Source organism: Mesoplodon bidens (genome assembly GCF_964165515.1).
Source record: "Mesoplodon bidens genome assembly, chromosome: 16".
Lineage (NCBI taxonomy): Eukaryota > Metazoa > Chordata > Mammalia > Artiodactyla > Ziphiidae > Mesoplodon > Mesoplodon bidens.
The window spans coordinates 41,355,906-41,371,128 of NC_138173.1; the positions used below are offsets into that span (position 1 = coordinate 41,355,906).

Consider the following 15,223-nt stretch of genomic DNA (forward strand, 5'->3'; position numbering starts at 1 on the left):
TTGTCTTCTTTTGTTGATGTGGTGTATCACACTGATGGATTTGCGTATGTTGAAACATCCTTGTGATCCTGAGATGAAGCCAACTTGGTCATGGTGTATGATCTTTTTTATGTGTTGTTGTATTCACAAACTCCTAAAATTAACTCAAGAAGAAATAGATAATCTGAATAGGCCTCTATCTATTAAAAGAAATTGAATTTGTACTTGTAAACCTTCCCACAAAGACAACTCCAGGGCTAGTTGGCTTAACTGGTAAATTCTACCATTTGAGGAAGAACAAATACCAATTTTACACAAATTCTTCCAGAAAACAGTAGAGGAAGGAGCATTTTTCAGCTTATTCTATAAGGCCAGCATTATCCTAATACAAATCCAGAAAAAGACATTACAAGAAAAGAAAACCAGGGACTTCCCGGTGTTCCAGTGGTTAAGACTCTGTGCTTCCATTGCAGTGGGCACCGGTTCAATCCCTGGTCAGGGAACTAAGATCCAGCACGCAGCATGGTTCAGCCAAAAACAAAGAGAAAACCACACAAATATCCCTCATGAAATACATGCAAAAGATCTTTAATTATTTTTAGCAATAAAATTCCAAAATATATAAAAAGGATAATACCTCATGAACAAGTGGGATTTATCCCAGGAATTCAAGGATGATTTAACATTCAAATGAAATTTAAAACATTAACATACTAAAAAGCAGAAACTATATGATCCAAGTCAATAGATACAGAAAGAGCACTGGACAAGACCTGACATTCATTTACTATTAAAAAAAAAAAAGTCTCTCAGCAGACTAGGAATGAAGAGAACTGCCTCAACCTGATAAAGTGCATCAATGAAAAAACTATCAGCTAACATCATACTTAATGATGAAAGATTGAATGCTTTCCTTATAAGATGAGGAACAAAACATGATACCCACTCTCACCACTTCTATTTAGCATGGACTGTAAGGTTCTGGCCATTGTAATAAGGAAGAAAAAAAGAAAGTAAGAAATGAAACCTAGATTGGAAAGGAAGAGTTAAAAGCATCTTTATTATGGTCATTGTAAATATAGCACTCTCCTGTGTTCTGTGAGTGATTCTAATAAATTATTGAAAGGAGTGAGTTGTGGGAGACCCCAAAATTGTAGGTGGCTGTGCAGAAGTGAAGGTGGCCTGGGGACCCCACTGGAGGCTGGTATCTGAAGTAAGGGCAGTCTTACTGGGGACCTTACACTTTACCTTGTGAGACTGCATGTTAACTCTGGGTAGTTAGTGTCAGAATTGAATTAAATTACAGGGCTCCAAATTGGTGTTGGAGAATTGTCTGCAGAACATATTGAAGCAAATGAGCCTAACTGTATATGAGTTTGTTAGCATAATCACCCAGAGAATTATTTTAAGTGACAGGCAGGGAATATGTTGACTTTACATTCCAAGTGGCAGATATCCGAAAAACAAAAGAGCTTTAACTGTTTCCAGTAGTATTAGCATTAATAATAGAATTGTTTTCTTATTTTGAAATTATATATATACACATATAAATATATGATACAATAAATATATATGATGATAATGTCACTTTGTACCTATACTTTCAGCATAAGAGAAAACAAATACAAATATAAAATCAAAATGATTAAGTAACACATTTCAGGGCTGGTTTCTCTGTTCATATCCAATTCTGGTGCTTAGGAACAGGGACCTATGCTGATGCCCAAGGGCAAAAAGCCCCACTTCCTTTAAGAAAGGGAGCAGGGGCTTCCCTGGTGGTGCAGTGGTTGAGAGTCCGCCTGCCGATGCAGGGGACACGGGTTCATGCCCCAGTCTGGGAAGATCCCACATGCCGCGGAGCAGCTGGGCCCGTGAGCCATGACTGCTGAGCCTGCACGTCCGGAGCCTGTGCTTCGCAACGGTAGAGGCCACAACAATGAGAGCCCCGCGTACCACAAAAAAAAAAAAAGAAAAGAAAGAAAGGGAGCAGGCCTGACCCTGATACCCAGTAAGGGGCAACCCTAGGCTTTTTGTTTTCCTTGCTTTTATTCCTTTTTGTTGGCCCTGTGCTGGGTTTGTTTATAAAAGATGTTTTTTTGTTTAACCAAATATTAAAAATGGAAAACTCTATACAAAAAACGTGATTAAGTAAAACAAACAAACAAACAAACAAAACCTGTCTTTATTAACAGACAATATCTCCAACGGAATTTACAGAAAAGCTCTAGAACTATTAAGTGAGTTTACCAAGGATGCAGGGTACAAGGTCAATATACAAAAATCAATTATTTTTTATATGCTTTCTTTTTTTTTTTTTTTTTAACTGAGTCTCTTTTACTCTGTATGTCCTCCTTCCCTCTTTTTTTCTTTGCCATTCATTTGTTTTATGTTTTGTTTTGGCTGCTTTGGGTCTTTGTTGCTATGCACGGGCTTTATCTAGTTGCGGCGAGTGGGGACTAATCTGTTGCAGTGTGTGGACTTCTCATTGCAGTGGCTTCTCCTGTTGTGGAGCATGGGTTCTAGGTGCATGGGCTTCGGTAGTTGCAGCACGTGGGCTCAGTAGTTGCAGTGCATGGGCTCTAGGCACGTGGGCTTCAGTAGTTGTGACACGCATGCTCAGTAGTTGTGGCTCGCGGGCTCTAGAGTGCAGGCTCAGTAGTTGTGGCACATGGGCTTAGTTGTTCCACGGCATGTGGGATCTTCCCGGACCAGGGATTGAACCCATGTCCCCTGCATTAACAGGCGGATCCTTTTTTTTTTTTTTTTAACATCTTTATTGGAGTATAATTGCTTTACATTGTTGTGTTAGTTTCTGCTGTATAACATTGCCAGGTGGAATCTTAACCACTGCACCATGAAGGAAGTCCCTTTTTATATACTTTCAATGGAAAATCACAAATTTACATTTTAAAATGCTATTTATAATAGCATCAAAAATATGTACTACCTAGGGATAAATTTGACAAAAGATGGTGAAAACCTTTACAATGAAAGTTACAAAACATTACTAAGGGAAATTAAAGAAGACTTAACTAAATAGATATATTTATGGATCAGAAGACTCAATACTGTTAAGATGTCTGTCCTTTCCAAATTAATCTATATAGATCACAGTATTATCTATCATAATCTTAGCATGCTTTTTTTGTAGAAATTGACAAGCTGATTCTAAAACATATGTAGAAATGAAAGGGACTAAAATAGCCCTTTTTGATAAAGATGCACAATGTTGAAGGACTTAAACCACCTGATTTTTAATACCAATTATAAAGCAACTGTAATCAAGACAGTGTGGTATTGGTGTAAAGGTGGAGTATAGATCAATGGAACAGAACAGAGTCCAGAAATAGACCCACACATATATGGTGAAAGTATTTTCAACAAAGGTACTTAGGCAATTCATGGGGGAAAGGATAATGTCTTCAACAAATGGTGCTGAACAATTGGATTGCCATGTGCAAAAAAAAAAAAAGGAACTTGACCCTTACCTCACACTACATACAAAAATTAACTTGAGGGGGCTTCCCTGGTGGCACAGTGGTTGAGAATCCGCCTGCCGATGCAGAGGACATGGGTTTGTGCCCCGGTCCGGGAAGATCCCACATGCCATGGAGCAGCTGGGCCTGTGAGCCATGGCCGCTGAGCCTGCGCGTCTGGAGCCTGTGCTCCACAACGTGAGAGGCCACAACAGTGAGAGGTCCACATACCGCAAAAAAAAAAAAAAATTGAAATCAGTTTTAAACTTAAATGTAACATTGAAAACTATAAAAATTATAGAAGGAAACATAGGAAAAGATCTTAGTGACCCTGCGTTTGGCAAAGATGCCTTAAAAGAGGACACAAAAAGCACAAACTATAAAAATTAAAAATGAATAAATTGAACTTCATCAAAATTAAAACTTTTGTTCTTCAGAAGGCACTATTAGGGGCTTCCCTGGTGGTGCAGTGGTTGAGAGTCCGCCTGCCGATGCAGGGGACACAGGTTCGTGCCCCGGTCCGGGAAGATCCCACATGCCGCAGAGCGGCTGGGCCCGTGAGCCATGGCCGCTGAGCCTGCGCGTCCGGAGCCTGTGCTCCACAATGGGAGAAGCCACAACAGTGAGAGGCCAGCGTACCGCAGGAAAAAAAAAAAAAAAAAAAACTCTAGGTTCATGCATGTTGCTGCAAATTCCATTATTTCATTCTTTTTTATGGCTGAATAACATTTCATACTGTGTGTGTACATATATATACACACACACACATATCACACCTTCTTTATCCATTCATCTGTTGATGGACATTTAGGTTGTTTCCATTCCATTTTAATTTAAATGGCCACATTAGACAGCATGGTTCCAGATTAAAGGAAGCTAAGCATACATGAATATTAAATATAATCTCTGACCCTCTATTGGATTCTATGCTGGAGGATGAAAAATGCTACAAAGAACATTATTAGATCAACTTAGAAGACTAGAATAAGGATGGTAGATTAAATAAAAGTCTTGTAAAAATGTAAATTTATGAAGTATGGCTACACTGTGGTTATATTAGAGAATATCCCTACTCTTAGGAAGCACACACTGTGTTTAAGGAAAAAGGATGGTGATATATGTAACTTACCCTCAAATAATTCAGAGAGATAAGCAAATGATAAAGCAAATGGGATAAAATGTTAACAATAGATAAATCTGGGTAGAGCATATATATGTGTTTCTTGTACCTATCTACTTGTATTTTTATGTTTGCAACTTTTGTAAGTTTAAAATCATTCCCAAATAAAAAGTCTTTTTAAATACCTTTATATGTGATTGTGGTATTGCAGTTATATTTTTTAAAGAGTTCCAGTCCTTTAGGGATACATTATGAAATATTTATAGACAAAATGATGTAACATCTGGGGTTTGCTTTCAAGTAATATGGCATCTTAGCATGGGGGATGGGAGTATACAGGAAACAAGGTCAGCTGTAGATTGATTCTCTTGAAGTGATATGCACGTGGATTTATTATACTAGTCAGTTCATTTGTTTATATATGTTTAAAATTTTCCATGACTTTAAATTCGGAAGAATTGGCATTTTCTCAATATTTTTTCGTTTGAGAATATTGTATGCCTTTCTCTTACTCGTTTCGTTTCCTTTGGTACAGGCTGGGAAAACTCATTTATACCAAATGCTTCATTAGGAAAATGATATATGTGGTTCATATATTCCTTAAAACAATAAAAATCCTCATTAAAACAAAAGGACACCTTTTAAGACCCCATCAGTGGCCACTTATTTCAAGCCATTTTAGACAATGCACCCAAGTTCCACTACAGCAAAATACTTGGTGCAGACCTGTCAGTAGAACAGTCCTAATCCATATCTAAAAAATACTTATACAAGTAAAATTTCACTATTAAAAATTCCATGTGACCTTTGTTTCTGAATATTTTGGTTTAAATTAATGTGTACCTAGAGATCACATTCCCTGGCTGTGAAGCCTTGAGATGATTTAAGTGTAGATGAGGCCAATGACGTTAACAGGGGAGGTGTTTTGCCCTCAAAATATGCCTTTCACTCCCAGGCCTTCTTTTTCCCAGGATATCATTTTTATCCTATTTGGCTCAGTGTTTCACTCAGTTAAGTGGTTTAAAGTTTGACTTGGGGAAGATTTCATTATTTTAATTGCATAAGTTCAGTAAAATATTCAGCTAAGCTCTCTCTTCCCAGCCTGTGACACAACGAACAGCACCCAGTCACACACTTTCATTTTAGTGGCTCTGACGTGAACCAAGACAAGGAAAGCATCTTCACAAAGCATAAACATTTTGTAACATGTCAAGAAAGTTCTCTTCCTGGGGGGCCGTATCCCTAAACATGGAAATACCTTCACTGATAGATCCCTCTATGGCATGAGTGTTTGAGGTCACGGGAATGTATCTGTTTAGGAAAAGTTAAGACTGCAAATCCTTTGACTTTTCTATGCTAGATTTCTAGTTTTGTTCCTCATTCTGAGTTTTCTTCCTTTTCAGAGATAGACTACTGTGCCTCACCTAACCATGGATGCCAGCAAGAGTGTGTTAACACAGATGATTCCTATTCCTGCCGCTGCTTAAAAGGCTTTACCCTGAATCCAGATCAGAAAACCTGCAGAAGTAAGTTGCACTGGGCCTTGAAGAAGGGCTTGTTTCTCAGATGGCCCTGTTGGTTTTCCTTTCCCTTGCAAATCTCAACCAGGTGCACTTGTACTCAGTATTTGTGTTTGCTAACAGTATTCTGCCTTTTATTTTACCTTTTGTCTCACCTGATCCTGTGATGGGGATAATTTTTAGAGACCGCATAGACTGGGTCTGCCCATCAGATTCATTTAGTGAAATCGAAGCCCAAGCTGAAGCTCCCACCTATTTGAAATGAGGGCACATCCTCCCTTCTTTTTACCCCACCCCCCACCCCCAACCTGCAACAAGTATTTGGGACTTTGAGAAAGAAAAGGCTGGGTCCAGAGTTGGAGGCAAAAGGAGCTGGTTTCTTCCAGTCCTACAAGATGAGACACTTGATGGCTGCTAAGAAAGGGGAAGTTGCAGCTTTTCCTCTTTGTTATGAAGGGAGGAAAAATAGAAGACTCTGGGGCATCCCTGCAGCATTCAAGAGGTACTTGGTGTGAGCAGGGTGATATTAAAGATGTGCTGAGTGACTCAGATACTGTCGTCTAGCACCTCAGAGGGCTTGACTGGGGATCTAGAGCACGGACCCCCAGTGGGATGTCTTTAAGAGATCTGTCCCTGAGAGGCTTCTAGAATGCAAGGTCTACAAGGACAGAGATTCTTCTCTTCTTCTCACTCGTGAATCCTCATCACCTCAGTGTTTGGCGCATGCTGGTGTGACACAATATTTAGTGAATGAATGAGCAAATGGATCTCTGAGATTTATCATCCTGGAGAGATGGCAACTATCGTCTGAATTACTCTATCTTGTTAGAAAGATGGCCCTTTTAAGGCATACAAGTGTTTTCTCAAAAAGCATTCCCGAAGTTAGTCCACACATATGCACACTGAATTGTACACATTCTCCCAACAGTGTCATTCACAGAACTCTCTGGAACTCCCATTAAGGGACATATTCTCTTATGTGTCCCTTCATTCACTTCTCCCTGGTGGTAAGTACAGCAGCGTTCTGTATCACAGGACCGGATTTTCAAAAGTTTTACCATATATCTTTTTTGAAAAGCTTTGTGGTTTATAGAATTGAGTCCACAAGCTACAGTCTGCTTACAGCCCATGTTAACTCACATGCTCACTCTAATACGTGTTAAACCTTGTATGGTGGCAGAGGGTAGCAGAGCCCATATTTTGAAACTGAGCCTCTCTTATAGAAAATGATTCCCAGGGCTTCCCGGGTGGCGCAGTGGTTGAGAGTCTGCTTGCCGATGCAGGGGGCACGGGTTTGTGCCCCGGTCCGGGAGGATCCCACATGCCGCAGAGTGGCTGGGCCCATGAGCCATGGCTGCTGAGCCTGCACATCTGGAGCCTGTGCACCGGGAGAGGCCACAACAGTGAGAGGCCCGCGTATCGCAAAAAAAAAAAAAAAATGATTCCCACCACCTTGCCTGGATGCAAACCCTGGAAACATTCAAACATCGGACGGGAATTTTAACTGAGAGCGTTCAGAATGTGAAAACAATTAGATGGACAGTTTTCCATTAGACCACACATGCATGCAGTACGTGGGAAAGGTCAGCCTGGCCACTCCTCTCTGTGCTATTTACACCTTTTTCTAGGGGTGAGAGTGTCAGTGGCTGACTTCACCCAGGGAAAAGCAGTCACCATTGGACTCCTTTGTGAACCCAAATCCCTTACATGGGGGATAATTAGATCTGGTTCAACTCAGACACTCATTGGAGTTGCAGGCTTCATGGTGTGTCGCTTTTGGAGGGAGAAGGAAGCGAGCTGGGCATGTGGCCATCAGCGGACGGGGCCTGGCTTGAAGCTCTGCGTCTCTTACATTCATCTAGGGGTCCCTCGCCCTCTGCCCCTCCCTCCCCATCCTGCCTAGAGAGGCACTTGGAGTAAGAGAAGAGTCCAAGGCATGGACCGCACAGTTGTCAAGGGAGGAGGCAGGCCAAGAACAGAAGGACGAGCGCAGAGCAAGGGACCATTTGGGAGTAGTGTGACCACCGCCCACAGACGGCCAGTCTCAGGCTGCAGCCCAGCCCGAGTCCCTAACGCTCATTCATATGTATTCAGTGATAGCTCCATTTCCTCTTGAGCCAGGTGCCCTACTTTTCATCCAAGAAAAATGGAATTTGTTTTTAAAGCCCAATGTCCTCATCAGCCCTTCTCCCAGCATCCTGCCTCATCATTACTTTTTCCATTGTCTTTGCTACACACCCAGCCCTCCACTCCCGAGGTCCCTCTGAAAGCCACTTCGCCCTAATGCGCACACGCCGGCAGTTAGGGCAGAACGGAATGTAAGCGCTCACCCTCTCTCTGGAGCATTACATGGAATCGGGAAGCAGAGAAATGGGGCTTACAATCTGGAGTTTCTTATTAGGAATCTGAGGATCTCGAGAGCATTGAAGATCTCAAGCGCAGGGTACAGCCATTCACATTTAATCGGCAGTTGATGGATGTGGGCTATTTTCAATTCTAATAAGAAACCTATTTTTCAAAGGAATTTGATGTCATCCAGTTAAACTGGAAAAAAAAGAAAGTTCAAGGCAGAATCCTACTGAAGAAAACAGTCTTGGCCAGGATTTGTTCTTCCTCCTAATCCAGGCATAATTTCTTTTTCTGGAAAGTGCTGTCATCGACCTAAAGCATAAATCATTAAGGCAGCGACACAGAGACCAGGACTGGCAGTCTAGGCGGGGGCCCCAAGGTGGAATCAGAGGTGGGTGGGACCCGCGTGCTGGACTCCAGGATTGCTCACGCTGGCACCATGGCTGAGACATCACATTCTTTTTTTTTGGCCATGCAGCATGTGGGACCTTAGTTCCCCAACCAGGGATCAAACCCGTGCCCCCTGCATTGGGAATGTGGAGTCTTAGCCACTGGACCACTAGGGAAGTCCTGGAGACATCACATTCTAAACAGCTGGGGCAGGGGCCACGGGTTGAGCTGGGGGACGTGAAAGCTGGTCTTGGCCGTGTCACTCATGCTGGTCATGTGACCTTGGACAGGCTGCTTTGCTTCTCTGGACGCCGATTTCCTAAACTGAAGGAACACGACTTTCTGCTTTAACATTTTGTAGCCTGTCCAATTTTTCTAAAACTTACTCTCTGTGCCACTCAGTTGACATTACAATTTACTGTCTGGGCCACTAATCTTTCATGTTTTTATTTCTCATCTTCTCAGTGAGGTCTCCAGCTCCTTTGCAAGTTGGCACTCATAAGCGCTGTTTAATTGGTCATCTGACAGTCCTGCCATCTGACCTCGCAGGGTTATTGGACACTCCAGGCTTTGCCAGATAAACCTACACCCAAGCCTGGCCCATGTATAGCTCATCACAGTTAGGGAGGAGACTGGACCAGATGTGGGGGGCATAGTAGGTAGTCAGTAAATACAGATTGAATGAATAAATGTGTGAATGACTAAGTAATGTGAAGAATTGTGACTGAAGCACGTAAAGAAGGCAAAGATCTACAGTAAACCTCTGCTGTAAAGTACCATTTGGAGAAGAGGCATTTTTAAATTGCTGTTTGCCAGATAGCTGAGTGATAACCTCTTTAAGGACTTCTGGGTAAGATGGCAGAAGAGTAAGACGCGGAGATCACCTTCCTCCCCACGGATACACCAGAAATACAGCTACACGTGGAACAACTCCTACAGAACACCTACTGAATGCTGGCAGAAGACCCCAGACCTCCCAAAAGGCAAGAAACTCCCCACATACCTGGGTAGGGCAAAGCGGAGAGATTCCCGCACAGAGGATCGGTGCCGAGCGGCACTCACCAGCCCGAGAGGCTTGTCTGCTCGCCCGCCGGGGCAGGCGGCGCTGGAAGCTGAGGCTCGGGCTTCGGTCAGAGCGCAGGGAGAGGACTGGGGCTGGCGGCGAGAACTCAGCCTGAAGGGGGCTAATGTGCCACAGCTAGCCGGCAGGGAGTCCGGGAAAACTCTGGAGCTGCCGAAGAGGCAAGAGACTTTTTCTTCCCTCTTGGTTTCCTGGTGCGCGAGGAGAGGGGATTAAGAGCGCTGCTTAAAGGGGCTCCACAGACGGGCGCGAGTCACGACTGAAAGCGCGGAGCCCAGTGACGGGCGTGGGACGCTGGGGCTGCTGCTGCCACCGCCAAGAAGCCTGTGTGCGAGCGCAGGTCACTGTCCACACCGCCCTTCCGGGAGCCTGTGCAGCCCGCCACTGCCGGGGTCCAGGGATCCAGGGGCGGCTTCCCTGGGAGAACGCACGGCGCGCCTCGGGCTGGTACAACGTCACGCCGAACTCTGCCGCTGCAGGCTCGCCCCGCACTCCGTGCCCCTCCCTCCCGCCCGGCCTGAGTGAGCCAGAGTCCCCGAAGAGGCTGCTCCTTTAACCCTGTCCTGTCTGAGCGAAGAACAGACGCCCTCCGGCGACCTACACGCAGAGGCGGGGCCAAATCTAAAGCTGAGACCCAGGAGCTGTGAGAACAAAGAAGAGAAAGGGAAACCTCTCCCAGCAGCCTCAGAAGCAGCGGATTAAAGCTCCACAATCAACTTGATGTACCCTGCATCTGTGGAATACATGAATAGACAACACATCATCCCAAATTGAGGAGCCAGGAGTCAGTGCTGTGCCTCTGAGGTGGGAGAGCCAACTTCAGGACACTGGTCCACAAGAGACCTCCCAGCTCCACATAATATCAAACGGCGAAAATCTTCCAGAGATCTCCATCTCAACACCAGCACCCAGCTTCACTCAACGACCAGCAAGCTACAGTGCTGGACACCCTATGCCAAACAACTAGCAAGACAGGAACACAACGCCACCCATTAGCAGAGAGGTGGCCTAAAATCATAAAAAGTCCGCAGACACCCCAAAACACGCCACCAGACGTGGACCTGCCCACCAGAAAGACAAGATCCAGCCTCATCCACCAGAACACAGGCACTAGTCTCCTCCACCAGGAAGCCTACACAACCCACTAAACCAACCTTAGCCACTGGGGACAGACACCAAAAACAACGGGAACTACGAACGTGCAGCCTGCAAAAAGGAGACCCCAAACACAGTAAGATAAGCAAAATGAGAAGACAGAAAAACACACAGCAGGAGAAGGAGCAAGATAAAAACCCACCAGACCTAACAAATGAAGAGGTAATAGGCAGTCTACCTGAAAAAGAATTCAGAATAATGATGGTAAAGATGATCCAAGATTCTATTTCCCAGATCCAAAATCTTGGAAATAGAATAGACAAAATGCAAGAAACAGTTAACAAGGATCTAGAAGAACTAAAGATGAATCAAGCATCGATTAAAAACACAATAAATGAAATAAAAAATACTCTAGATGGGATCAATAGCAGAATAACTGAGGCAGAAGAACGGATAAGTGAGGTGGAAGATAAAATAGTGGAAATAACTGCTGCAGAGCAAAATAAAGAAAAAAGAATGAAAAGAACAGAGGACAGTCTCAGAGACCTCTGGGACAACATTAAACGCACCAACATTCGAATTATAGGGGTTCCAGAAGAAGAAGAGAAAAAGAAAGGGACAGAGAAAATATTTGAAGAGATTATAGTTGAAAACTTCCCCAATATGGGAAAAGAAATAGTTAATCAAGTCCAGGAGGCACAGAGAGTCCCATACAGAATAAATCCAAGGAGAAATATGCCAAGACACATATTAATCAAACTGTCAAAAATTAAACACAAAGAAATCATATTAAAAGCAGCAAGGCAAAAACAACAAATAACACACAAGGGAATCCCCATCAGGATAACAGCTGATCTCTCAGCAGAAACTCCACAAGCCAGAAGGGAGTGGCAGGACATAATTAAAGTGATGAAAGAGAAAAACCTGCAACCAAGATTACTCTACCCAGCAAGGATCTCATTCAGATTTGATGGAGAAATTAAAACGTTTACAGACAAGCAAAAGCTGAGAGAGTTCAGCACCACCAAACCAGCTTTACAACAAATGCTAAAGGAACTTCTCTAGGCAAGAAACACAACAGAAGGAAAAGACCTACAATAACGAACCCAAAACAATTAAGAAAATGGGAATAGGAACATACATATCGATAATTACCTTAAATGTAAATGGACTAAATGCTCCCACCAAAAGACACAGATTGGCTGAATGGATACAAAAACAAGACCCATATATATGCTGTCTACAAGAGACCCACTTCAGACCTAGAGACACATACAGACTGAAAGTAAAGGGATGGAAAAAGATATTCCATGCAAATGGAAACCAAAAGAAAGCTGGAGTAGCAATTCTCATATCAGACAAAATAGACTTTAAAATAAAGACTACTAGAAGAGACAGAGAAGGACACTACATAATGATAAAGGGATCGATCCAAGAAGAAGATATAACAATTGTAAATATTTATGCACCAAACATAGGAGCACCTCAATACATAAGGCAAATACTAACAGCCATAAAAGGAGAAATCGACAGTAACACAAGCATAGTAGGGGACTTTAACACCCCACTTTCAGCAATGGACAGATCATCCAAAATGAAAATCAATAAGGAAACACAAGCTTTAAATGATACATTAAACAAGACGGACTTAATTGATATTTATAGGACATTCCATCCAAAAACAACAGAATACACATTTTTCTCAAGTGCTCATGGAACATTCTCCAGGATAGATCATATCTTGGGTCACAAATCAAGCCTTGGTAAATTTAAGAATATTGAAATTGTATCAAGTGTCTTTTCTGACCACAGTACTATGAGACTAGATATCAATTACGGGAAAAGAGCTGTAAAAAATACAAACACATGGAGGCTAAACAATACACTACTTAATAACGAAGTGATAACTGAAGAAATCAAAGAGGAAATTAAAAAATACCTAGAAACAAATGACAATGGGGACACGACGACCCAAAACCTATGGGATGCAGCAAAAGCAGTTCTAGGAGGGAAGTTTATAGCAATACAATCCCACGTTAAGAAACAGGAAACATCTCGAATAAACAACCTAACCTTGCACCTAAAGCAATTAGAGAAGAACAAAAACATCCCAAAGTTAGCAGAAGGAAAGAGATCATAAAGATCAGATCAGAAATAAATGAAAAAGAAAAGAAGGAAATGATAGCAAAGATCAATAAAACTAAAAGCTGGTTCTTTGAGAAGATAAACAAAATTGATAAACCATTAGCCAGACTCATCAAGAAAAAAAGGGAGAAGACTCAAATCAATAGAATTAGAAATGAAAAAGGAGAAGTAACAACTGACACTGCAGAAATACAAAAGATCATGAGAGATTACTACAAGCAACTCTATGCCAATAAAATGGACAACCTGGAAGAAATGGACAAATTCTTAGAAATGCACAACCTGCCAAGACTGAATCAGGAAGAAATAGAAAATATGAACAGACCAATCACAAGCACTGAAATTGAAACTGTGATAAAAAATCTTCCAATAAACAAAAGCCCAGGACCAGATGGCTTCACAGGTGAATTCTATCAAGCATTTAGAGAAGAGCTAACACCTATCCTTCTCAAACTCTTCCAAAATATAGCAGAGGGGGGAACACTCCCAAACTCATTCTACGAGACCACCATCACCTTGATACCAAAACCAGACAAGGATGTCACAAAGAAAGAAAACTACAGGCCAATATCACTGATGAACATAGATGCAAAACCCCCCACAAAATACTAGCAAACAGAATCCAACAGCACATTAAAAGGATCATATACCATGATCAAGTGGGGTTTATTCCAGGAATGCAAGGATTCTTCAATATACGCAAATCAATCAACGTGATACACCATATTAACAAATTGAAGGAGAAAAACCATATGATCATCTCAATAGATGCAGAGAAAGCTTTCGACAAAATTCAACACCCATTTATGATAAAAACCCTGCAGAAAGTAGGCATAGAGGGAACTTTCCTCAACATCATAAAGGCCATATATGACAAACCCACAGCCAGCATCATCTTCAATGGTGAAAACTGAAACCATTTCCACTAAGATCAGGAACAAGACAAGGTTGCCCACTCTCACCACTCTTATTCAACATAGTTTTGGAAGTTTTAGCCACAGCAATCAGAGAAGAAAAGGAAATAAAAGGAATCCAAATCGGAAAAGAAGAAGTAAAGCTGTCACTGTTTGCAGATGACATGATACTATACATAGAGAATCCTAAAGATGCTACCAGAAAACTACTAGAGCTAATCAATGAATTTGGTAAAGTTGCAGGATACAAAATTAATGCACAGAAATCTCTGGCATTCCTATATACTAATGATGAAAAATCTGAAAGTGAAATCAAGGAAACACTCCCATTTACCATTGCAACAAAAAGAATAAAATATCTAGGAATAAACCTACCTAAGGAGACAAAAGACCTGTATGCAGAAAATTATAAGACACTGATGAAAGAAATTAAAGATGATACAAATAGATGGAGAGATGTACCATGCTCTTGGATTGGAAGAATCAACATTGTGAAAATGACTCTACTACCCAAAGCAATCTACAGATTCAATGCAATCCCTATCAAACTACCACTGGCATTTTTCACAGAACTAGAGCAAAAAATTTCACAATTTGTATGGAAACACAAAAGACCCCGAATAGCCAAAGCAATCTTGAGAACGAAAAATGGAGCTGGAGGAATCAGGCTCCCTGACTTCAGACTATACTACAAAGCTACAGTAATCAAGACAGTATGGTACTGGCACAAAAACAGAAAGATAGATCAATAGAACAGGATAGAAAGCCCAGAGATAAACCCACGGACATATGGTCACCTTATCTTTGATAAAGGAGGCAGGAATGTACAGTGGAGAAAGGACAGTCTCTTCAATAAGTGGTGCTGGGAAAACTGGATAGGGACATGTAAAAGTATGAGATTAGATCACTCCCTAACACCATACACAAAAATAAGCTCAAAATGGATTAAAGACCTAAATGTAAGGCCAGAAACTATCAAACTCTTAGAGGAAAACATAGGCAGAACACTCTATGACATAAATCACAGCAAGATCCTTTTTGACCCACCTCCTAGAGAAATGGAAATAAAGACAAAAATAAACACATGGGACCTAATGAAACTTAAAAGCTTTTGCACAGCAAAGGAAACCATAAACAAGACCAAAAGACAACCC

At 41.9% G+C, this 15,223-nt stretch overlaps 1 protein-coding gene across 3 annotated transcripts in view; it reads left to right on the forward strand.

Annotated features, from left to right (window-relative positions):
• The window catches only part of MATN2 (matrilin 2), a 158,950-nt gene that overhangs the window by 106,275 nt on the left and 37,452 nt on the right, over positions 1–15,223 (forward strand). For all 3 annotated transcript variants that reach the window (XM_081258568.1, XM_081258567.1, XM_081258569.1), the window contains exon 7: positions 5,979–6,101. In XM_081258568.1, coding sequence (XP_081114694.1) covers positions 5,979–6,101 — 123 coding nt within the window. The remainder of the gene's footprint in view (positions 1–5,978; positions 6,102–15,223) is intronic.